Source organism: Eretmochelys imbricata, chromosome 6 (assembly GCF_965152235.1).
Source record: "Eretmochelys imbricata isolate rEreImb1 chromosome 6, rEreImb1.hap1, whole genome shotgun sequence".
In the NCBI taxonomy this organism is placed as follows: Eukaryota; Metazoa; Chordata; order Testudines; family Cheloniidae; genus Eretmochelys; species Eretmochelys imbricata.
In genome coordinates, this window is record NC_135577.1 from 60,551,755 (window position 1) to 60,577,670 (window position 25,916).

At 47.0% G+C, this 25,916-nt stretch overlaps 1 protein-coding gene across 3 annotated transcripts in view; it reads left to right on the top strand.

Moving 5' to 3' along the window:
* CSTPP1 (centriolar satellite-associated tubulin polyglutamylase complex regulator 1) overlaps window positions 1-25,916 on the top strand; it is a 148,948-nt gene that overhangs the window by 117,725 nt on the left and 5,307 nt on the right. For all 3 annotated transcript variants that reach the window (XR_013346348.1, XM_077818635.1, XM_077818636.1), the window contains 4 exons: window positions 11,804-11,888; window positions 18,209-18,294; window positions 19,955-20,150; window positions 24,211-24,320. Coding sequence is in view for 2 of the 3 variants with exons in the window: in XM_077818635.1 (XP_077674761.1) it covers window positions 11,804-11,888; window positions 18,209-18,294; window positions 19,955-20,150; window positions 24,211-24,320 (477 nt within the window). In the remaining variant the exon portion in view is untranslated. The remainder of the gene's footprint in view (window positions 1-11,803; window positions 11,889-18,208; window positions 18,295-19,954; window positions 20,151-24,210; window positions 24,321-25,916) is intronic.

Below are 25,916 nucleotides of genomic sequence, written 5' to 3' on the forward strand. Positions count from 1 at the left end.
GTTAGAAAGGAAGATGTTGTTCTGTCTAATGTGCCCTTTAAAGACCCTTGAAGTGCGTGTTTGCTCTCTAGGTCAAAGGCAATATCCCAGACTAGTGGGTTAAGTTTTCAGGCGTTGTATCACACAGGTGCTCATAATGACTGTTAGGCTCTTGCACCCAGCCCGCTTATTACTATGGAGATCTTTGAACTACTTCTCAGGCCTGGTCTATACTACAAACTTAGGTCAATGAAAGATGCCTTACGTCAACCTAATAATGTATGCGTCTACACTACCAGATCCCTTCTGCCAACCTAACTCGCCTGTAATGTCGACTTAATTACTCCACCTCCGCAAAAGGCGTAGCACTTAATTCAGTGTTGATTGGTTGATAGAGAGGCAGTGTAAATGCAGCATTGTGTAAATCTACTGAATTAGCCTCCAGGAGGAGTCTCACAATTCTCTTCTGTGACCACTCTGGAGATGGTTTTCAACTCTGCTGCACAGCAGCCAAGTACACAGGAAACAGCCTCTCCCCTGTTAAAGCCCTGGGAACTTTTGGATTGCCATTTCCTGTTTGATCAGCATGGAGAGCTCGCCATCCCAGCTGATCATGGCAACTCAATGCCCCAAAGGTGGTCCAGCCTGGAGTACACAGTGGGTGGTGGAACTTATTGGTCTGTGTGGAGAAGAGTCTGTGCAGGCATAGCTCTGATCCAGCCAAAGAAACGTAGACATCGATTAAAAGATTGCACGGTGCATGGGGGAGAAGGGCTACAGCAGGTATATGCAGTAGTGCTGCGTGAAAATCAAAGAACTTCGGTAGGCATAACAGAAGACAAGGGAGGCGAACAGTTGTTCTGGTTCTGCACCACAGACATTTTGCTTCTACAATGAGCTGTATGCATTTCTCGGTGGCTACCCCACCATTACCCCCAAATGCAGCGTGGATACCTCCCAGGAGTTTGAGTCCTGGGCCACCTCAAGCAACGATGAGGAGGACATTCTGGATGAGAAAGAGGAGGCGGAGGAGAGTGGGAGACAAGTGAGCAGTGGATTCATTCTCCCTGAGAGCCAGGAACTATTTTTAATCCTGGAGCCGAGCCGGTTGCAGGACAGCATGGTGGCCGAGTGTGATGCCTGGGAAGGCACCTCTGGTGAGTATGCAATTCCAATCAAACTGTAGGGGTTACGTGCTCTTATATTTGATGTTTAATTTGAAGGAAAAGTGAGGTGCAGGGGGTATCTGCTTCCTAGTGGCAGTTCCAGCTACGCAGAGGGTGTCCCATGGTAAAGACTGTTTATGTGCACAGGGATGGCCCGGGACTTCTCCATGGCGATCTCTAGGAAACTTTCATGGAGATACTCTGCAATTCTTGCAGAAGGTGTCTGGGGAGGGCTCCCTTATTTATTCCACCACAATAGGACACTTTCCCATGCCACTCCAGTATTAACTCTGCTGGCCTCATTGCGGTACACATAAGGACCCGGTCTGTACCCAGACACTTGCAGCATCTGCTCCCTTGCCACCTCTGTTACCCTCAGGAGACTGATATCACATAGGATCACCTAGGGAGACAGTGGAAGTTTTCATTACAAGTGCTCATACTGCAAACAATAGAGCATGTGATCCACCATACATGGTGACTTCCAGGTCCCTCAACCACGCTGTCCCTAACATGCCTGTGGTTTGGTTGGCAAGGATTAGCGTTGACCTCAGATTCAGGGCAACTATTACCAGCAGCATCAAGGGGGGGCTTCCTGTGTTATTTTGTGGCCTCATACCATCTCCCCTTCCCCCCAGAGCTAATTTGGGAGACTTAACGCTGCTCCCTGGTCTCAAAGCAACATCCATGTTGCCAAGGGGAGGGGGAATTGTCTTCCTGCCCATATGTGCGCCCGACATGAGTTTCCCACAAGTTGCAGCACAAGGCCCGTCGCCCATGCCACTGGATCATACTCACCATGGCTGGAACAGCAAACCGTTTTGTTGAATAGCTAGGGATTCTGAATATGTTCTGTCTTGCACTTGAGTGAAATAAGGGGAGTGTTTCTTAAATAGCAACCAGGGTATTCACTGACAATGGTTGCCTCGTGCTTTGCATGCCTTACAGTGGAGAGCTTGGCCTTCAGCACATCCTCCACAGAGGCAGAGAGGCTTTCGCAGATTAGAAGGTGGAAAAAAAGAATGTGATACGACATGTTCAGCGAGATAATGAACACCTCTGGTACAGCTGACATGGAGCAAAGTCCCTGGAGGATTTCATTGTCTGAAAAAGTGGACATGGACATGGAGAGCAGGAGAGCATCCCAGGAGCATGAGCATGCCACGCAGGATGAGATGCTGCGGATTATGAAGGACCAGTCAGACATGTTGAGGCATCTGGTTGAGTGGCAAGAAAAGCAGCTTGAGGCTAGATTCCCTCTGCAGTCCCTGCAGGGTTGCCTGCAAGCATCGCCCTATTCCCAATCTCCCTCCCCTCAAATGTTCCAGGAGGCAGGGGTTGCGGTGGCGGAGTTCAGTATCCCTTCCACTCAACACCGGGAGAGGGTACTAAGAACAAAAGGTGGCCATTTGGAAACCTTTGATGGGTAAGACTTCTGTGCTTTCACAGACAAGCTGACTTGGTTTCTCCCCTCCCAATTTTATCACACTGTTTGCACAAGGTTAAATTATTTTCCTGTTCTTTCAGTTTCTTTATGTTTGTTCAATAAAAGTCAATGTTTCGAGAATTTAATCCAATCATGAGGACTTTGTGGGGGGGCGGTTATTCAGGGAAATTGATGCAACCGAGAGGATGGTATAGAAAGGCACAATGCAGATAACCAGCACACATTGCTGATGCTCATTACTGAAATGGGTTTTCAAAGCCTCCCAGAGACGCAGAGTTCCTTGCTGGGCTCTTCTTATTGCCCTAGTATCTGGCTGCTCAAAATTAGCTGACAACCTATCCGTCTCCATGCCCCACCCCCGCGGAAACTTATCTCCCTTTGCCTTACAGATATTATGGGACACACAGTATCCAGCGATAACAATGGGGATATTGCTTTCACTGAGGTCTAACCTAGTAAGCAAACTGTGCCAGTGACCCTTTAAATGTCCAAAGGCACACTCCACCACCATTTTGCACTTGCTCAGCCTATTGTTGAACCACTCCTTACTGCTGTTGGGTGGCCAGTGTACAGCTTCATGAGCCATGGGAGCAAGGGGTAGGCTGGGTCTCCCAGGGTCACTATTGGCATTTCAACATCTTCAGTGGTTATTTTGCGATCTGGAAAGAAAGTCCCTGCTTGCAGTTCTCTGAACAGACCTGTGTTCCTACAGACGTGCATGCACATCATGCATCTTTCCTGACCATCCCACGTTGATGTTGGTGAAACACTCCCTGTGATCCACCAGCTACAATACCATTGAAAATTATCCCTGATGGTTTATGTAGTCTTTGGGTAGGTGGTCTGGTGCCAAGATAGAGATATACGTGCCATCTATTTCCTCCCCTCCCCCCCACAGATAGGGAACCCATTGTGGCAAAATCATCCACTATATCCTGCACATTGCCCAGAGTCAGTGCCCTTCTTAGCAGAAGTCAATTAATGGCCCTCAACACTTGGATCACAACAGCTCCCACAGTGGATTTACCAACTCCAAATTGATTCCTCACTGACCAGTAGCAGTCTGGCATTGCAAGCTTCCACAGAGCGATTGCCACTCACTTCTCCACTGTCAGAGTAGGTCTCTTTTTAATGTTGCTGTGCTTCAGGGCCGGAGAAAGCTCTGCATAAAGTTTCTGGAAAGTGACTTCTGCATTCGAAAATTCTGCAGCTACTGCTTGTCATCCCACAGCTGCATAATGGTGCGATCCGACTAGTCAGTGCTTGTTTCCTGGGACCAAAAACAGTGCTCCACCGTGTTCAGCTGCTGCGCGACTGCCAGCAGCAACTTGGAATTGTTTTGTTCTGTGGCTTGCAGCAGGGCTGCTTGCATGACATCACAATGTTCTGCGCAGAGACTCCTTTCTCAGCTCTGGAAATACTGCAGAAGAGTGTTGGACTGCTAATGTTTTTCCATCAACCATAACTCAATGTAGCCAGAGTTGGGGATCTCTTTGACTCCCCCTTTTTCAATTTTCCTTCTCATTTCTCTAGATTCTTAGGTCTACTTTCCAGTCATTGTGGGAGTTATGCGTGAGCATCAAGTTCAGAGTGGACCCATGTGTTTATATACACTGACGCACACACACACATCCACACTTTCAGGCAGAACTGTGGATGTTTATTCTTCATTTTTTAGTTTCAGTCTCAATGGTGGGAATAACTGTGTGAGCTGCTGTCACTGTTTTTGTTTGTTTGGAAAAGGAGGAAGATCAATTTTTAAAATAAGACAAATGCACATTCTGGCCCTGGTTTCTATTTATTTTATAACTGTTCTTGTCAGTGGAAAAAGCAGATTAGTCCAGAAAGGAACACTTGTATGATTTTATTTTCTTCAGAACTCTTATTTGAAAAAAACCCACATCTAACAGAAACAGTTCTATCATCTAATAGCTCATAAAATGTTTCAACACAAAGCTTTATAAATAATAAAGCGCTGGGGAGTGGGAATTAATATTAACCTTTTTTCAAATTAAAGCTTTTTTTTTAAAACACAAATATGTTTTGCTTTTTAAGTTTAAGGCATGGAATCTCATAGAATTTTTGGTTTTCATATTGTTGTTTATTTGTAAAGTTACAGAGGGCTGGGGAGGCCATGCTACAGCCTTCCTATGAACCAGATGTGTCCAAAGAGTAGCCCACAGGCCAAATGTGTCACGTGGAGTTGCCAGTGTTACCATCTCTCATTAATGCATCATTATATTGATGCTTTTCTTGAAGCCCTAGGTTCTGGAGGCAGCTGATTACAAGAATATCTCAACTTTCATTTAAAAAGCAAAGTTTCTAGCATTCATGGTTGTGAATAAAGCTGAAAACATGACTTAAGTGCACCCTAAAGGTTCAGAAGGCAAAGAAAAAACCCTAAATTATTATTTTAATATCTCATTATCTTTAAGCCAATCTCATGATTTTTTGGAGCTTGATACATGGACTTTTGAGTGTCTGGGGTTAACAACGCTGATTTCCTACAGAAAGTTGGCCTGCAGAAACTCTCCCAGCATCCAGTGCTTCTCAATCCATGCTTTCATCTCCTCCCCCACCGCCTTGGGTATGCGCAGGTTTACACGAGGCCAGAGCCCCACAATATTTCCATTGTGGGATCACTGGCCCGCCCCTTTGCTCCCCCTGGTTCTGCAGCCCTGGAATGTTATTGTGTTCCATTGTAACTAAATATGGTTAGTACACAAAGTTCAGTATCTCTTGTTCTCTCCCTGGGTATCTGGGATTTCAGAGGCCATATCAGTTTTGGGGATATGGTAGACTGCATATGTCTGACTCCCCTGGTTTATGGGGTCAGGACTGAAGACCATGATGTAGTTTGTTTGTTACTGGAATTTTAGATACAGTAATTTGTGGTACCAACCAAAAGTGGCCCTTGGGGATTCCAGTTTTTATTCATTCTGACTCGTACCTTCCTTCCATCTTCTCTCTCTTTCCTCATAGCACAGCAGTGAAGACTATTTACTCAGCTGTGGCCTGGATTTGAGCCTTTGTGCCCTGGAGACAGGAAGGAGCAATGTGGTCATGGACCAAAACTGCCCTTGTTTATTCTGAATGGCTCTTGGCAGACAGGATGGGTGCATGGGCAAGTGTCATTTTTCTGCATGGTACTCAGTAGCCCCATTACAGTGACTAGGAAAACAGTCATCACAGCAAACTGGAGACACCTCTTAAGGCTTGTGGTGATTCCTTTCCTGTGTAGTGGATATCCATCTAAGTCAGTGAAACGGATATGCTATATTAGTCAGTCCCCTGAGATGTACCAGTGCTGAGCGTCATTGCATTCCAAAAGGGGCTGCTCAGACTGGTCCCCATTTTGATCACTGGGTTTGCAGTGCTCCCTCGCCTCGCAACAGAGGGAATTCAGTCTTTTGGCTTCTCAGGCACCTGAGCTTCTCTGCACTCTTCATTGCATGCAGCCCTGACCTAGATGGGCCACTTGCTCCTAGACTGAAACAATATAATTTCTTCGCATTGGAATAGGTGTCTCTAAGAATGGCCCTAATCTCTTCTAGTTCAGTTTCTTTGCCAGCATGTTCCCAGAGTTCTTCTGAGCAAAGATTCACAATTGCTATGCTTTGTTCTTGATGGTTTCCTGATGCAGAAATGATGAAACTGCTGTCACTCAGCATCAGGCTTTAGGGAGAAAAAGGGGCAGAAATTATGAGTTTATTAAAAATCAGTAGAAGATTCACTCCTGCAAGTTAGAGGGTTCACTTGAGGCGTAAGTAGTGCTCAGTCAGTGTCTCAGGCCGCCTCAGCTGGGGATCATTGATGCTGTAGACAATTTCAGCTTCCTCTGCTGTGCAGGAAACCTGCTGCTGCCATCATTCCTTGAACTGTTGAGAAAAAATTAGTAAAAAAATATAGAACTTACAGAATGGGGATACTTTGCTCTGATACCCCAGTGGAGATTTTTGGCCTGCCTGGGGATAAGTATCCTATCCAAGGTTGGCAGGCGATCCTCTCTATGTCTATGTTCATGTCTGCTGTGAACAGATCTTAAATACTGTGTTCCTCTTCTGGCACCTGAGTACCAAAAACTGAACAGAATTCAGAAAAAGGCAACAGAAATGATTGGGGGGCCAGAAAGAGAGATTTAGGATGAGAGCTTAAAAGAGCTAATAGCTTGGCTAACCTAAGTTGTGTATAGATAGAGGATGGCGTTATAATAATATGTGAAAGGGAGGAACACCAGAGGGCAAAAGAAAATATGTAGAGTGGTATAAGACGGTGTAAATGAGAGGAATTTGAAACTAAGCAAAAGAAATTCAGGTTGAATATTAGGTAAAGCTTCCAGATAGTGCAATCTGTTTAGATTGTGAAATGGTCTTTCCAGAGATGTGGTGGGAACTCCTTTGCTAGAGTCATTTAAAACTAGACTGGACCAAGCCCAGAAGAATAGTCTCTAGAAACCATTCCTGGCTTGGTCACTGAGGAAGGAGAATGAACTAGATCTTCTTCCCGTGTTTGCTCATGTCGATTCCATTCTAGGTGTGCATGTGCCCACATGCGCGGTCATCGGAGACTTTTGCCTTAGCAGTATCTCTAGGGTTGGCAGTGGAATGCCGTGCTCATGCCGCGGTATATCAGGCGCTGCCAGCCTATGCCCTCTCAGTTCCTTCTTACCACCCGTGGTGGTTAGTCTGAGCACCTCTCTCCCTTGCCTTGCAAATGGTTAGCAATTTTCTCTCCTTATTAAGAGCCGTTCAGCCTTAGGGCTTTGTACATAGTTTTAATTGTTCTTGATAGTTACTTATAGTTGTAGTTAGTAGTTAGAGACCCCAGTAGGACTTTGCCCCACGCGGGGCATGTCCCAGTCCCCTGGGTTCAAGCCCTGAACAGACTGTAATAGGCCTATGCCTGTTAGCAATTCCCAACGCAGTTCTCTTTGACATGCGATTCTCCCAAGCACTTGAGACAAGTGCCATATTTGTAAAAACTTTCGGCCACGAACTCAGAAGGAGCGGGATATCCGACTCCGAGCCCTTCTAATGGAGTCGGCCCTTCACCCGGTATCCGAGCTCTCCTGCCAAGAATCAGCGAGCACCTTGGCATTGGTGTGTAGCACACCCCCGGCACCAGAATCTGCCCGGCACCAATCAACAGCTCTGGTGCCCTAAGAAGAAGGCGTGGAAGCACAGCTCTTTGGCACCAGGCAAAAAGGCTCTAGGTCTTCGGGTCAGCAAGCTAGTTTGGGCCGCCTGGCCACTCCGGAGCCACAAGTGCATGCCTCTCCTGTTGGGGCTCTGAGCCCCTTGAAAGGTCCATCACTGACTCAAGGGATTGGTAAGGGACACAAGCTCCTGCCAGCACCGGCACCTGCCCAGGCCTCCCCGGTGCAGAGAGAGCAGAGGCCTCCACCGGCACCGTCGACGCAGCAGGAGCAGCAGTATGCGGCAAAGGCTCCCCTAGAGGGCAAGCCAGCCGCCGTGACACCTGGGGAGATAGTGGATCGCCAACGATCCTCTGAGATGAGACAGCGCTCCCCACCCCAGGTACCCAAAACCCCGGATCTACAGCCCAGATCCTCTGGAGCTCACCCCCAGTCACCAGCACCGCGATCTCAGTCACTGCCACCCAGGCATGGTTCACCTAGCGATCGACATCGGTCTCCATATTACCAGCTGGCTTCCTATCGAAGATCCCCATCGCCTGCCACATGGGAACGATCCCCATCCAGACTCCGGTCTCCCAGGTGCTGCTACCATTCACCTCGGTACTGACACCACTCATCCTGCTCCAGTCACCGGTCTCCAAAGGCAACCATTAGCAGGCACACCCAGGCATCGACGGCTCTTCTGTGATCACTGGAAGGGGACTCCTCCAGCATGGAGGGACGGTTTAGCTCCTTGCCCAGGTCCCCTGGCATGATTAGGGCCTGACACCATGTCAACTGCGATGGCGCAGCTGAGGCATCAAACCCAGTGGCTAACCCAGTGGCCTTATTGGGGTTCATGGGGAATGCTCCCTTCCCAGCGATCATTGGCCGCTGCCTCAGAGCAACAGCAGGAGGCACCAGCAGCACTGGCAGTGCTGGTGGCATCAACGGCACTGGGCTCGGTGCGTGCAGATCACTCAGAGGCTGGGGCAGAGGAAGCAGTTCTTACCCCTAAACCTCCCTCCCCAGTGGTGGAAAAAGGCCCGGAACCCCCTCCGGTAACTCAGTCATCCTCATTGTCCCCGGACGAGGCGGTTGCAGGTCCTTCAAGACCTAGCCCAGCAGATGACTTGAAGGAGAATCAGGCTCTGCTCAGAAGAGTGACAGAAAATCTGGGCTTGGAAGTGAAGGAAATAGCCGAGCAGACGGACTTGTTGTTTAATGTCCTTTCAGCTTCCACCCCTGCCTGCTCTGCCAGTCCATGAAGGGGTCTTAAAGATCGCCAAAGGCTCTATGGTAAAACCCCTCATCCATCCCTCCCACTTCCAAGAAGGCAGAGAAAAAATACTATGTCCCGGCCAAAGGGTTTGAGTATCTCTATATCCACCCTCCCCCGGGCTCGTTGGTCATCTCTGCAGCTATCGAAAAAGACAAGCAACAGATGCATCAGATCAGGGCTGGGGAGCCCACTTGGGTGAGCTCAACACCCAGGGCCGCTGGCTACAACATGACCTAGCCCTTCATGTCAATGTCAGGGAGCTCAAAGCTCAAAGGCCTGCCAGGCTTTCTTGCTCCACCTGAAAGGCAAGGTGGTGCAGGTCCTGACAGACAATACCGCCACAATGTATTACATCAACAGGTAGGGCGGCACCAGGTCTTCAGCCCTTTGTCAGGAAGAGCTCAGCCTCTGGGACTTTTGTGTGTGGCATGCCATCCGTTTGGTGGCTGCCCACCTGCCCTGAACCAAGAACGTCCTTGTGGATTGCTCAGCAGGACCTTTTCGTCTCGCCACAAATGGTCGCTCCATCTGGAAACGGTCAGCCTAATCTTCCACAGGTGGGGGACTCCCCAGGTGGACCTGTTTGCGTGCAGGCAGAACAGGAGTGCCATAGGTTCTGCTCTCTGCAGGGCAGGGACAAGGGCTCCCTGTTGGATGCCTTCCTGATTCCATGGTCAGGAGCGCAGATGTACACCTTTCCAATGGTGCCATTGATCTACAAGGTCCTGCTAAAGGTGAAGCAAGACAAAGCAACTGTCATCCTTGTAGCCCCAGCATGGCCTCATGAACACTGGTTCGGTACGCTGCTGAGTCTGTCAGCAGCCACCCCCCTGCAGCTGCCTCTTCGGCTGGATCTGCTCTCCCAGAACCATGGCAATCTGCTCCACCCGAACCTGGCGGTGCTGCACTTGACAGCCCGGCTGCTGCGTGGCTAAGTGGGGATGAATGACGGTCTTCTGCTGATGTCCAGCAGGTCCTGCTGGGCAGCAGGAAACGCTCCACCAGAGCTACCTATGTGGCAAAGTCGAAGTGGTTCATGTGTTGGGCCTCGGATCTTCACATCTGTGCGGAAGAGGCCCTGCTGCAAGACAGTCCTGGACTATTCGCTGCACCTTAAGCTCCAGGGCCTATTGCTGTCTTCAGTCAAGGTGCACCTTGTGGTCATTTCGGCGTTCCACCCTCCATTTCAAGGCAGGTCAGTCTTCACCCATCCCATGACGGTGCCGTTCCTGAAAAGCCTGGAGCGCCTTTACCCACATATCCAAGACCCAGGTCATCAGCCAGCCTTTCTCAGCAAGAAAGAGATTCTTAAATTGAGAAGAAAAATGGGAGATCTGTTAGGACAAACCCCCACCCCCAGTAAGGGGGAGCTAAGGGAAAAGGTTGGAATCTGATTTTGTTGAGAGTCCCCCAGCAATGTGTCTTTAGTTATTCTTGAATATAGGAAAACACCCATTTAGCTGCCTGAGGCCCTGCAGTGAAACCACATCTTCCTCTTCGATGTCCAGTGAATCGGTAGAATTTCTCCTTTGTCTCTCTTGCTCTTGTGAGGCTGTCAGGCTTTCCGGAGCCTTTGATGAGGGAGCTTGGGGCCATCATAAGGGATAAGGGAGAGGCCATTTATTAGAAAATGCATCGGCTGAATATTTGGATCAAAAGTTTTGTGGGCTACAGAGGGCTAACAGCTAACGGTGGTAAAAGAGCCCAAGCCCTGTACTACAGTGCTCATGCCTTTGCCCTTTGGATTCCCTTCCTGACTGCTAGCTTGGCTCTAATTCTACCACTGGCTCTTTCTTCCATGCTTTGCATACTTCTGTAAGTAGAAATACTGTAAAATTGCTGTTGTTCAGCTAGTCCCCTCCTTAACTTTAGTCCACAGCCTTTTGGACTGTGAACATACAATCATGTAGAGCTTTTTGACATCACTGTTTTTCCATTCCCTTGGGATCCTATAAACCTCCTTGAGATTCACCTCTCTCAATCTCCTTCTGCTGAACCACAAAGGCCATTTTTGACCAGTGTGTCTCAAAGCAGCTCCCTAAAACATGAATCATTTGGTTGCCCTTCTTGTATATTTTGGATCTTTGCTCTGTGTGTCCTATAATACAGTGACCGGATTTGTACATGCTATTCCAAAAGAAGCTATCCAGCTGCATTATTGGATGCCAAAATAATAATGTCTGTGGGTTTATACTCCATAGCCTCCCTACTGCTGCCAGACATTCTGTGGATGGTTTTCAGGCATGTTGTGGTGAATGTTGCCATGCCAGTGAATTTCAGCAAATTTAAGCAGCTTTGAAATGGTTCTCTTTTCCAGCTAGTTATACACAAGTTAAATGAACTTGAATTGACACTTGAGCTTCCCCTGCTTTATTACCCCTTTTCACCCTGAATTACCAGTTCTGTCTGCTGGATTCACTTCCATAGCTCTCTCCTTTTGCCATGCCTCTTCCTGACTGCCTGCTTTGCTGGAATCTCCATCTAAAAGGCATCTCTACAAAAATAATGGCAGTTCTTTTGTCCTTAATACCAGCCTTACCAATCTTACCATGTCATGCATCCAATGAATTGAGCTGAAGCTCACGAAAGCTTATGCTCAAATAAATTTGTTAGTCTCTAAGGTGCCAGAAGTACTCCTTTTCTTTTTGCAGATACAGACTAACACGGCTGCTACTCTTACCAATCTTGATTCCTGAAGAGAATAAGAGCAGACATATTGCCTGGGCAGGGAGGGAGGGGAAGGAACAACCTCAGAAAAGATTCTGATGCTCTCCTGTCTGTTTCTGCTGCAGATTTGCTTACAGCGAAGGAGTACCACTGTCTGCTGCAGCTGCTCTGCCCTGACTTCCCAGTGGAACTTACTCAGAAGGCAGCAAGGTGGGTCTTCATCCATTTCTTTCTCGTTAGGTAGATCAGCCCTACAATGGCTTTAGTCCCTGGCGCTGAAAGGGTTAAAATGTGAGAAAGGACATTTAGAGTATGTCTACACTGCAGCTGGAGGTATAATTTCCAGCTCAACCAGAAGTATACGTGATAGCCCGTGCCACCACAGCTACACTGCTATTTTTAGCACACTTGCTGTATCTAAGCTAGCGCGTGTACATCTGCCCAAGATGGAAATTACACCTTCAGCTACAGTGTAGACTTACCCTTAGAGATAAGGCCGAAATGCTTTTAGGGCAGAGAGGCATCAAGATTTGTGATTGAGAAGTGGGGCTTTCCTTAGCAAATAAGTGGTCTGTTGTTATAATATGCTGGGAATGAAATACCAGCGTGATGCTAATATATCAACATTGCTGTCTCTGGCTTTGTCTACACTCAGAAAACAAGTTGTGTATAAAGCAGTGGTAGCTAACACATTTTAACTAACACAACTTTAAACATTATTGTAGATGGCATTTAACATGTTTTAAAATGTGTTTCTATCCCTTCTAAGGTTGATCACAGCCAGCTACACATTATACTAAACCCTTTCTGCAATAGTGTTTAAAATCATGTTAGTTAGAAACATGTTAGTTAGCCAATCTGTTTTAAAACAATTTATTTTCATATCCTACACAAGATTTAAAGAGGGGAGATTGCTCAGGACATTGGTAACATGATATGGAGCCCTCCACCTCTCAGTCACTGGTTCCAATCCAGCCCAAATTGTTGGTTTATTAACCATCTGATGGCAAAGATGGCCTTTCTAAGTGAAATGGGGTGGGCGTGTCAGTCCAGATCCCAGTGAGCATATCTACATGTCAACAGTAAGGTCAAAGAATAAATGGTCTCTTTGCTGGTTGTAACAGAGAGAGGTCAGGGAGAGTGAACTCTCTTCCCAGCCCTTCCAGGTCAGAGCATAGGCACACTGGCAGGACATTGGCTGCTGCCTGTTTTGTTTCTGGTCTGTGGATGAAGAGGGGTGCAATCTCTACGAGTCATCTAGTGCCTTTTACCAGCATCATATTCCCATGAAAAATATATATATATAAAAAAAAAGAGAGAGAGAGAGAGTGAGAGCGAGCAACCAAGAGATGTGTATTCCCATCTGCCAATATTTCCACACCGCTGGGCTCTTTTGAGTGCCTCCCTGGCTCCCAGGTGCTGCTGTCGCAATTGAAGTGCAGTTAATGCTGTGTTAGGTCCAGTTAAAACTAGAAGTAGAGCAGCACTGCTCCCTCTAGCTCATTGGTGAGGAATCCTGGTTTTTCTGGCTCCCCTGAACGTAAGTCCCTGGCCTTCAGCATTAGACCATGATGGAGCACTAACCATAGAGCAAGGACATTGCTGCTGCTGCCTTTCATGGAGGTGCAAAAGCACTGCCCTGTGCATGGGCCTGTATTCCACAGATTCCAGCTGAGCTGAGCAGGGATTTGGGACAGGGCATAAAAGTGAGATTTCAGTGTGTCTACACATGTTATGATGTTTGCTAAAAGAAATTTAATCCGCAAGGCTGTTGTAAACTAGAGGCCCCATTCAGGGGCAGGCTTCCCATAACTGCACTGTTGCATGTATGTCTTAGAGACAGACAGACTGGGGTTTGGGAACAGGTGTGCAAGAGAAATGAGATCTCTGTCTGAGGCACCTAGGCTCAGGTGGGGACGACCTCACTTCCTGCCTGGCTAGAGAACTACACACTCACATTAATATTATTTTGTTGTTACACGCTAATCTAGTTAAGTGAAGGTAATAAACCTTGTTTTAAGTCTAAAACCAACTTCCTCTTTCCTCCACATCTGCATCCCTTTTTTTGGTCTCTGTCTGAATTCCCCTCTAGTTATGTCGCTCTACCCACTCTCCCCTTTAGCGTCTACGGTTTAAAAAGATAAATTTCAGTGGGACAAGGTGGGTGAGGCAATACCTTTTATTGGACCAACTTCTCCTGGTGAGAGAGACAAGCTTTTGAGCTTACATGGGGCTCTTCTTCAGGTCTGGGAAACTAATTCAGAGTGTCACAGCTAAATAAGCTTGTCTCTCTCACCAACAGAAGTTGGTCTAATAAAAGATATTACCTCACCTATCTTCTCTCTAATATCTTGGGACCGACACTTCTACAACTACACTGCATACAAATTTCAGGGAGTTATTTCTCCTATCCCATTTGACTGATTCCATGCAGGGTGTGGGTGTCACAGACAGACCTATGAGATTGCCCCCATTCAGTCTGCACACTCCGACAGCTCTGTGATTGCTTTGCTTTGAGAAGAGGAGTGAATAAAGCAGTGGTGGTGGCAGTAACAGCATTCATTGTTAAAGCTGGGGACTGTGAAATCATAGGCACTGTTAGTCAGAGAACATCCTTGTGGTAACCTCATAGCTGCATGGCTGAGATGATCTCATGACACTGCACGCTCTGCTCTTCCAGGAGCTGTTGCTATGCACTGATAACAAACATTGGAAGGGAAAGAGGTCAGGGCAGAAGAACAGAGGCAACGACAATACAGTTTATTGGCATCAAAGCACAAGGAACACAGTTCCTCTATTCAAGGTGCAGTGCAAAAGAACCAGACTAGTGGCTATATACCTTCATCAGATACCTTGGATGCACTGGCGCTCAGCAGGGCATTAGCCACTGGCAAGTTAAAGGGTTTTGTCTTCAGAGGAGTTGTCTAGTTTGCAGAGTCTTTGACTTGGAGAAAGGTGTGAAGAAGAGGGATTTTCTTGTTTGAGATCATGAGCCAGGGACAGTATCTGAGCCCACACTTCCCTTCTCAAAAGAGAGACACCAGATCCTATGCTTAATTTAAAAAAAAAAAAAGTTTCTCCATTTTGTTTTTTTATATTTTAAGGATGCTCTATTTATTTTAAGGTCTTAACAGCAGAAAGCAAACCTAACCCCATGAGACCCAAGCCCTCTCTGCCTTAGGGAAGCTTGGTTTGTCTACCCTGCAATTTAAACCCAGGGTTATCAGAACTCAAGTTAGCAGACCCTGGGGTTTGTTAACTTAGGACTTGAGGATCTACATTCATTTGAACCCCAGATTAGGAATTGTTGAACCCTGGGTCCCAACCTGGGGCTTCAGCATCTACACTGCATTATGCGGGCCTGAGTCCCAACCACCCATACCTTAGACTTCTTAGAGCCCTTCCAAAATGTGGCTGCTCTAGCCCTTTTTTTTGTGGTGCAGTATGGGAAAACTTGACTGTCCACCAAACTTGACTGTCCAGAGGACAAAGAAAGTTGATTGTGATATACTTTAGGTGGACTCCCAGGGAACGAGTCCAGTGGAAACACATTTACACTGCAAAGCAACAGGGCTTGAACCCTGGATCCCGGCTTGACTCAGGCTCGGACTCTCTGCCCCCCCAGGGGTCCTGGAATGCTGGGTCCAAGCCCTGAGTTAACACAGTTTTGTGTAGATGGAAGGGGGGTGTTAGGCTTGAGCCTAAATGTGAACCAACCCACTGTGTCTGTTAATCTTTATAGCAGCAAAGATAAGTGCACAGTCAAAACTGAGAGGAATCCTCCTTCCCCCTAGTCTGGGCTAGAACCCTTCCCGGGGCCTCACTGGCTGGACTGAGCTTCTGAGATCCTAGCCACAATCAGCAGGTCAGAGAGTTTCTTCATTGGCAGAGTAACAAGTCCCAACAAACCCACTTGAACCTTGACAGCCTAGTACACCCATCACAAGGTCCCTCAGTTGGAAGCACTTTTCTTCATCCCTTTCCAAAGAGTTTGTTCCCTTGATCTTCATTATTGTGGTTATTATTATTCACTGAGGTTCAGATCCACAAAGGCATTTAGGCTCCTAACTTCCATGGAAATCAATGGGAATTAGGAACCTAAAATCTGAGGATCTGGACCTGAGTGCTATAAAGTGTGCAAAGTACCACCCACACATGTAAAAAGCCCTGAGGAGCTTACAGTCCAGTTCAGACAACAGGAAAGAGAGAATGAAGAATCCCCCACAAAATAACCCCCAACAGAGCTCCTGGGAGTCCCTTTTTCAGACTGTCAGACTTGGCATGCTGCCTGGGTTGCAGACCCTTTGTGGCTGGGATTCTCCTCTAACCAAGCACTTTAGGAGAGATGCGCAGACATGTTGCTTATGGTGCTTTCCTACCTTCCCAGCTGTGCAGTGAGCTGGTGGTTTGGGGATATAGCAGAGCTGCAGGCCAGTAAAGTGATTGTGTTGGATTTACACATTTCTCAATCTCTCTGGAGTGCAGACACCATGGACAACTGGAGTCAGTAACCCAGCACCAGAGTGCACCTGTTTCCACTCAGACACTTCCCTCTTCAGATTCAGGCAGCAGAATTTTATATCCTGGCTTTGTGTCCTTATTGAATAGCTACAAACATCTCAGCAAATACCCAAACTAGTACCAACTCCCTGCTGCTCTTCTGTCCGTAGGGGAGAGAGTCTTGCCGCTGCACGGGCTCAGGCACTGACACTGCAGCTTTAGATTTCACAAGAGAAGCGTACTCCTACCATTGCCCACCGTGTGCAGGAAGGAGAATTGTATTGGCAAAAGCGATGGGATCGGCGTGTTAAGGTTATCTGGCGAGAAGATCAGGATGTGAAGGGAGGGAATCCCACTTCTAAGTGATGTGGCCTGTAGCATTTCCAGTGCTTGAAGAGTGGTTTGACATGCCAGTGGCTGAGCTGCATTGCCTGGGAGATGAAGATGCTCTGCCTGCCAGCTTCAAAGCCATCTCCTTGATGTGGCCACTGACAATCTTGGGAACATGCTTATTAGTGAGAATTAAGAACTGAAGCTGCTGCTGCTCTAGACAGGAGGAGGTTTCTGGGACATAATAAATAAATCAGAAGCACTTTGACATCTTCAAAGGGTTTTGTTTTAAACAGTAACTTTTCTCCTGGGGACCCTCTTAGCCCCAGTGTTTCTTCTTTGAGGTAATTAATTCATGCTGCTCTGTGTGCTTGTTATGCCACAGTGAATTGAGTAGGTCCGAGTGGCAGGGAGGGAAGCCTCTCACACAGATGGGTCCAATAGCTCTTTTAACTTAGCTTCCCACAGAGCTTCCTAGAGCCTCTTCCATGAGGTAGAGCATAAACCCCCGAGCCCCTTAGCACACTCTGAGGGCTCCCAGGCCTACCTGGGTATCGGAGCTCAGGTTTCCCTCCTCTTCCTTTGCTGGGTGCCTCTCCCTTTGTCAGACCTCAGCCTCTACCTTCCTCCTTGAGAGTCTGGCCTCTGTCTCCTCCCATAGCAGCAGTGGTCAGAGTATTGTTCTTGGGGTTTCACCTCTGAGCCCCTGCTGGCCTTTGTTCTTGCATGGCTCTGGAATCCAGAGGTTCCCCCAGAACAGAGGTATCCCTAAAAGGAGTTGACTTTGCTGCCATTTCAGCCCCATCCTTACAGCCTCCATGGCCCTGGTTGATATTATCTGTATTTATGATGTACGGTGCAACATGTGGTGTATATAGCTCCATAGCTGTGCCTGGTGCTTTGCAGAAAGAAAGAAGACATTGTCCCTGCCCAAAGAGGTGGTCAGTCTCCAGGAGACCTGTCATGACGACATTCAGGGAGAAACAACCTCTTGCATGAGGGAGGGTAGGAGGTTTTCAGACACAGTGCAGTTAGGAGGCTCCTTGTGCCAGGTGCACATCATGCTATTTCCCTTTTTATAGAAATGGGATTTGCTTGACCTGGGCATGGGAGTCATTCATCGTTGTCATCTTCACCATGAAATGGAAAATGGCCTAATTTGGAGCACTCCTTTACACATATAGGGCCTGATTCTCCTTTCACTTACACCAATTTTACACCAGCGTAACTTCATTTTCCTTAGTTCAGTTACTCCTGATTTACACTAGTTTCAGATCAAAACCAGGCCTGCAATTTTTATAAACCTGTGTGGCTGCCAATGTGCATTCCACCATGTTCATCATACTGTTATGCACTCTGAATCAATTGCCGCTTGGTATTTGTTCTGCTTTGTGAGACAAAGTCCCTGTTCACAATCATTGAGGCTGAGCTACTAGCAGTAATAGACAGGGGCCTTCCCCTGAGTCTGCGTTACTAAGCTTTCCTCATCTGACACCCCTGGGTCACGCACACAAATCTGGGAGTTCCCAAGTCCCTTGATGGGGTTCTTTCCACTGGGTTTGGGGGTTCACAGCTCCCCTTGAGTGACCACCTTCTTCCAAGGTCTGAACTTTCTGACCTACTGTGAGGAAAAGGAGCTGGTTGCAGAGTGTTGGCTCCTTGTGTTTGCTGAGTTCTCTCTCTCCTCCTCTTGCTCCCAGGATTGTGCTCATGGATGATGCCATGGACTGCTTGATGTCTTTTTCTGATTTCCTCTTTGCCTTCCAGATACAATTTTACTACTCAGGTGAGTCCAGTCTCCTGGGAGGCTGGTGCCTCCACCATCTGCCCTAGCTTGTCTCTTTCTGTTGCAGCTTCTCAGCCCCCAAGTGTCTCTTGCACTCTTTCAAGTCTAATAAAAGGAAATACTTTTCACACAAGATACACATGCAGCCCAGGGAACTCACTGACACAGAATATCACTGAAATCAGGAGCCTGGCAGGATTCAAAAGGAAATTAAACATTAATATGGAGAGTTATAATGGTAAATACATTTATATTTAAAAGAGCCTTACAAGGGATATAAACTGTCAAACCTTGAGCCATATGTCAACCTCTAACTATTCAGGCTTAGGGGGCAGATTTTCATATATCTATCTACTGCAGGGTTTCTTTTTCTGAAGTAGCTGGTAATGGCCCCTGCTGGAGACAGGATACTGAACTAGATAGCCTGCTAGTCTGATGCGGTATGGCAATTCCTATATTCCAAGCTGTGCAGTTAGATTCAGCCCCTGTCCACAGTACAAATATCTGCCTTTCTCAAGACTGCTTCTCTGCAAACTAACTGATGAGGTCTGTCCTGCTGTGAATTCCCTCTGTGGAGCCCAGCTTTATCCATGACCATGTCATAAAGGTGAAGCAGCTCAGGGTACTAGTTTTGTGAGGGGTGGACTGAAATAGGTTTGGAGTGCCCTGAGTCAGGGATGGGAAAAGTCTGAGAAATGGCATGTGGTTGGAAAAACTTTCCTTGATACAGCAGATATTTCCACAGTGAGCTACAGAACCTCAACACAGCCTCAGAAGTCACCCCACTGCCCCCCCCCCAACATGGTCTCATTCACATATGCATTTCATACACATTTCCTCTCCCATATACACACACCCAAAACACACCACCCCATTTTTGTTCGCACATGCACACCCGTGCGCACACACACGCTTGCACACTCTCCCACCAACCCACACACATGCAAACCACTCCAAGTGGAATCTAGATTTGTAAACTGTTGACCACATCCATAAACAAACTTGTTTAAAATTAGACTCTTGCAGTAAACAGTGGGCAGTACTGGGAGCCTGAGGAAAGTGCTTTCTGCCAGCTCTAGGTCTGGCCCATCCTGGCCTTTCTTTTAGATCCCATGTTGTATTTACTTTGGAGACGTGCTGAGGCAGCCTGGGATGCAGACTGGAGCCTGGCTAACCCGCTCCCTCGGCTCCTACTGCAATTCCTAACATTCAGTTCCTAACTGGGGTGATGTTTCATTCAATGGAAATGGAAGGGGAGGGGAGATTTTTTGTGGTTTAGAAACTAATCTGGCAGGGTGGCATTGACATTAGCCCCCACACCGTACTTTTTTACCCACATGTAGCTTCCTTTCCCCCTTAGATGAACTACATTAGAGTGAGTGGCTACCTGCAGTAACTTTGGGTACCTCCCCTTGCAGCTCTTCAAGCTAGCAGTTTATATGGAAGATGCCTCTGTGCAGCACATGGGCCTGTATGGTATGTGATGTAAAGAGGCAGGATGCCTCAGTGCTGTACATGTGTTGAGGTCATACCGGTCTTACATACAGCTGCAGATGACGGTTTAGTACCAGCTCTGGCCAGAACCTGGTAGATCAGGTGAATGTTCTAATTGTCAATCCTATTATAGCCCTGAGTGCTAAGCCATCTTCTGGCTTTGCAGAGTTCCTGGAGAGCGTTGCTGCCATTTATCAAGATCTGTTGACTGGTAAGAATCCGAACACTGTGATTGTGCCAACATCATCCTCTGGGCAGCACCGTTCACGCCAGGCTCCAAGTGAGTGCAGCCCACTTGATGGGGTGGAGGCATCTCTGTTCTACCACTGCCTAGAGTCCCTCTGTGATAGGTCAAAATACAGGTAAGGAGTGGGGGCAGACTCACAGCCAGTACCTGGAAGATTGTTTTAGGAAGGGTGGAGCTCTGAGGAACTACAGGGCTTTGCATCAGCTGTGGACCCCTCTAAGCCTCCTTGAATGGGTGTGAAGGGAGAGAACTCTGTGTAACAGGCCTAACAAAGAAAGAGAAATTATTTCACAGACATAAGCATTGAGGGGGTTTAGCTGATCATCGAGGTAAATGGTTCGCATTGGGACTATGCTTTCCTTTGGAGATTGTCCTTCTGCCCTGACCTCCTCGGCTATGGAAAAGGCTCAGTAGGCAAAGTGTGTTCACAATAGGGAATGAGCAAAACACTGTTGGCTTCCTGGAGGTGGGAGTGGTAGGAAAGGTCTCTTAGCATCAGAGAAGTTTGTAGAGGTTTGTATAGGTGCAGTAGCTAGTCACTAAGATGCAGTGTACAGTATAACTAGGGCCCTACCACATTCATGCCCATGAAAAATGCGTCATGGGCCACTAAATCTGGCCTCCCCCCATGAAATCTGGTCTTTTGTGTGCTTTTACCCTATACTATACAGAGTTCATGGGGGTGACCAGCATTTCTCAAATTGGAGGTCCTGATGCAAAAGGAAGTTGCAGGCGGGGTCACAAGGTTATTTTAAGGGGATTGCAGTATTGCCACCCTTATTTCTGTGCTGTCTTTGGAGCTGAGCAGTCAGAGAACGGCAGCTGTTAGCCGGGCGCCCAACTCTGAAGGTAGCGTCCTGCCAGCAGCAGCGCAGACGTAAGGGTAGCAATACGATACCATACCATCCTTACTTCTGCGCTGCTGCTGGCAGCGGCTCTGCCTTTAGAGCTGGACTCCCGACCAGCAGCCGCCACTCTCCAGTTGCCCAGCTCTGAAGGCAGCATCGCCTCCAGCAGCAGTGCAGAAGTAAGGGTAGCAGTACCGCAACCTCCCTTACAACATCATGAAACTTCAGATTTAAATAGCTGAAATCATGAAATTTACGATTTTAAAAATTCGATGACCATGAAATTGACCAAAATGGACTGTGAATTTGGTAGGGTCCTAAGTATAACACCAGGCAGCTTGTGGGGAAGCAAAAGGCTTTCAAGCATAGTGCTCCAGCAGCAAACTAGCACTGCAGGAAGGGGCCATGGCTCACAAAGATGCCTGTTAGAAGTATGACAAGTTTCAGAGTAGCAGCCATGTTAGTCTGTATCTGCAAAAAGAAAAGGAGTACTTGTGGCACCTTAGAGACTAACAAATTTATTTGAGCATAAGCTTTCGTGAGCTACAGCTCACTTCATCGGATGCATGCCGTGGAAAATACAGTGGGGAGATTTATATACACAGAGAACATGAAACAATGGGTGTTACCATTCACACTGTAACAACAGTGATCAGGTAAGGTGAGCTATTACCAGCAGGAGAGCGGGGCGGGGGGGGGCGGCAGGGGGAAACACCTTTTGTAGTGATAATCAAGGTGGGCCATTTCCAGCAGTTGACAAGAACGGGTGACAGAGTAACAGCCGTGTTAGTCTGTATTCGCAAAAAGAAAAGGAGTACTTGTGGCACCTTAGAGACTAACCAATTTATTTGAGCATGAGCTTTCGTGAGCTACAGCTCACTTCGCTGTAGCTCACGAAAGCTCATGCTCAAATAAATTGGTTAGTTTATTTGAGCATGAGCTTTCGTGAGCTACAGCTCACTTCGCTGTAGCTCACGAAAGCTCATGCTCAAATAAATTGGTTAGTCTCTAAGGTGCCACAAGTACTCCTTTTCTTTTTAAGAACGGGTGAGGAACAGAAGGGGGGGAAATAAACATGGGGAAATAGTTTTACTTTGTGTAATGACACATCCATTCCCAGTCTTTATTCAAGCCTAAGTTAATTGTATCCACTTTGCAAATTAATTCCAATTCAGCAGTCTCTCGTTGGAGTCTGTTTTTGAAGTTTTTTTGTTGAAGAATTGCTACTTTTAGGTCGTAATCATGTGACCAAAGAGATTGAAGTGTTCTCCGACTGGTTTTTGAATGTTATAATTCTTGACGTCCGATTTGTGTCCATTTATTCTTTTACGTAGAGACTGTCCAGTTTGGCCAATGTACATGGCAGAGGGGCATTGCTGGCACATGATGGTGTATATCACATTGGTAGATGTGCAGGTGAACGAGCCTCTGATAGTGTGGCTGATGTGATTAGGCCCTAGGATGGTGTCTCCTGAATAGATATGTGGACACAGTTGGCAGTGGGCTTTGTTGCAAGGATAAGTTCCTGGGTTAGTGTTTTTGTTGTGTGGTGTGTGGTTGCTGGTGAGTATTTGCTTCAGGTTGGGGGGCTGTCTGTAAGCAAGGACTGGCCTGTCTCCCAAGATCTGTGAGAGTGATGGGTCGTCCTTCAGGATAGGTTGTAGATCCTTGATGATGCGTTGGAGAGGTTTTAGTTGGGGGCTGAAGGTGACGGCTACTGGCGTTCTGTTATTTTCTTTGTTGGGCCTGGCCTGTAGTAAGTAACTTCTGGGTACTCTTCTGGCTCTTTCATCCAGACCACACCACATGATCCATTGTCTACAGCCAAGCTCTACGATTCAGCCGCATTTGCTCCAACCCCTCAGACAGAGACAAACACCTACAAGATCTCTATCAAGCATTCTTACAACTACAATACCCACCTGCTGAAGTGAAGAAACAGATTGACAGAGCCAGAAGAGTACCCAGAAGTTGCCTGTTGCCAACTGTGTCCACATATCTATTCAAGGGACACCATCATAGGGCCTAATCACATCAGCCACACTATCAGAGGCTCGTTCACCTGCACATCTACCAATGTGATATACACCATCATGTGCCAGCAATGCCTCTCTGCCATGTACATTGGCCAAACTGGACAGTTTCTACGTAAAAGAATAAATGGACACAAATCGGACGTCAAGAATTATAACATTCAAAAACCAGTCGGAGAACACTTCAATCTCTTTGGTCACTCGATTACAGACCTAAAAGTAGCAATTCTTCAACAAAAAAACTTCAAAAACAGACTCCAACGAGAGACTGCTGAATTGGAATTAATTTGCAAACTGGATACAATTAACTTAGGCTTGGATAAAGACTGGGAGTGGATGTGTCATTACACAAAGTAAAACTATTTCCCCATATTTATTTCCCCCCGTACTGTTCCTCACCCTTTCTTGTCAACTGCTGGAAATGGCCCACCTTGATTATCACTACAAAAGGTGTTCCCCCCCGCCCCGGCTCTCCTTCTGGTAATAGCTCACCTTACCTGATCACTGTTGTTACAGTGTGAATGGTAACACCCATTGTTTCATGTTCTCTGTGTATATAAATCTCCCCATTGTATTTTCCATGGCATGCATCCGATGAAGTGAGCTGTAGCTCACGAAAGCTTATGCTCAAATAAATTGGTTAGTCTCTAAGGTGCCACAAGTACTCCTTTTCTTTTTGTTAGAAGTATGCTTTGATTATGGAAGGTATTTCAGTGGTACTCATTGTCTTGGTATCTGAGCACCCAGGCACATTAATAAAGTTGTTCTCACAACAGCCCCAGGAGCTTGGATCTATCATTAACTCATTGTACTAATGAGGAGTTCAGGCACCGAACAAACAAGTGACTTGTCCAAGGGAGTCTATTAGAGGCAGCAGTACACCCATAGATCACCAGAGTCACAGTCCGGTGCCCAGTCTACAAGACTATTCTTCCTTCAGCACAGCATAGAAGAACACCAGGCGTTACAGATACAGATTTCTGTATCCTCATCTGCTAAGATTCCTATTTGTCCAGGTAGATGGAATGTGCCCTTCCAGAAGGCTTTCTCCTCTCCTTGGACGGAAGGCAATTATGGCTGATTTTGGGGATCTACCCTAGCTTGAAGGTCTTGCTTAGCAAAAGGCAACAGGTGGAAGTACCAGTTTACTTCCTCCAGTCCATTCCAGGAGGATATAGTCAGGGAGCACAGCTAGGGCTGCTTCAGGGTGGTCAGATATCAGGGAGTTAGAAGGATGAAGATGTTCTATGATTCATGCCAGGTTTTATTTTCCTCTCTCTTCTTCTCCATCTAGCTGTCCCCCATCTGCCCTTGTCAAAGAGGTGCTGAGCAGTGTACAGAGACTGACCTTCTATGGATTCCTTATGGCTCTTGCAAAGCATCATGGGATCAACAGAGCCCTAGGTAAGGAGAGGAACAGAGCCCTGTGGATATGGCCCTAGGTTTTTCCTGGTTCTGCATTTTTTGTGGAATTTTCTGTAGAATCATGCAGCAGATTTTAAATTATCATTGAAAATAAAGGTCTCCCTCCCTTGTGGTCACAAATGAAACCTTATGAAACAAATGAAAACATAGTCCGATGCAGCAACATCTGTCTGAGTCTGCAGAATGCCTGAAACAATAGGTCTAGGGAGTATTGAGATTTGAGATGTTGACATTGACACCGATAATAGCAGTACTGTTAACTATTTACTTGCTGATCATTTTAACAGAAATATCCATCTAATTTAATGTGTTTATCCATTCATGTTGGAAGGCACAGGTAGTGCATCGGGGCGAGTAAGACCGCTCATTGTTCTCAGAAGTTGCTAGGGTGGGGAACTGAGTTCAAGTTTCCTTTCCCCCAAATGTTAAATGATCTTCATCTTTGGCTACAAGTGAAAAGGAAGAAAAAAATGCATCCTCATCCCCAATACCTCCCTGGGGCCAAAGACCAAACTGCCTCCCAGACCTTCCCAACTGTCTCCCACCCCAACTGCTGAGCCTCCAGCTTTCCCAAATAACCCCTCGAAGGCAGTTATATGTTGTCAGTTCAAAAACCTGTGCAATATTAAAGATGTGGGGCCTATGTAAAATACATTGAATTTATTGTCAGAAAAAGGCACAAGGGAAACTGAATTGGTTGGCTTGTTCAGGGTCATATTTAATGTTGTCACATCCTCCCATTGTGAACATATTTGAAGCTGCTGGAGAATTCTGCACCAGACTGGGTTGGAACCCAGGGGAAGAAGGGGGCTGGCTGTAAAGTGTCAGCCCTGGGTGGTGCAGAGCACATGGGCTCTCACAGCTCGGTCCCATTCCTCTGATGCACAGGTCAGTGTTATCCAAGAGCAGGGGAACTGGACTGCTCCTTGCCTATGCCTCATTTTTATAGATTTCAAACTCTTTATTCCATGCAGATCCCCTGTTCCTTGCTTGTGCTTCCCCTTCCGCAAAAGTGAACAGAGGTCACTTGTTGGCTGAGTTTAGCAGGCTGAACCTGTAACCCCAAGGCTGTCTCAGGGCTTAGGAGGAATATCTGGATGCCTGGGGCTTTCCACCTCTTAGTCTTCACATGATGAGACCCAATCAACAGGACTTCCATCCTATTGGACAGTTTCTCCCTCTAGTTCCAGGGTTGATTCTCCAATAGTCCCCATACTTCAGAGAAGAGCCTCAGGGGAAAGTAGCTTCCCCTTCCTGAAATGCCTGCTCCTTCTCACAGGTGTGTGTCTTGGCAGAGAGCTGAGCCTGGTTGAGCCTCCGCCCTCTACAGACCATTTGACCTGTGAATACTCCTCTCAGGCAGGGCTGTTTACCAAACAAACAAAAAACAACACAGAGATTATATATCAAAGGGACATGAATACAACCCAGCAATCCCCTCTGCGAACAGACTTAGAAAACAGTGTATTCACTGGAGAAGGTGATCCCTGGATTGCACCAAGCAAGGCTTTTTCCCCTTAGCTCTATGAAATCCACTTCCAGCAAGGTGGAAAAAAAACAGATGGGCTGAGAAAT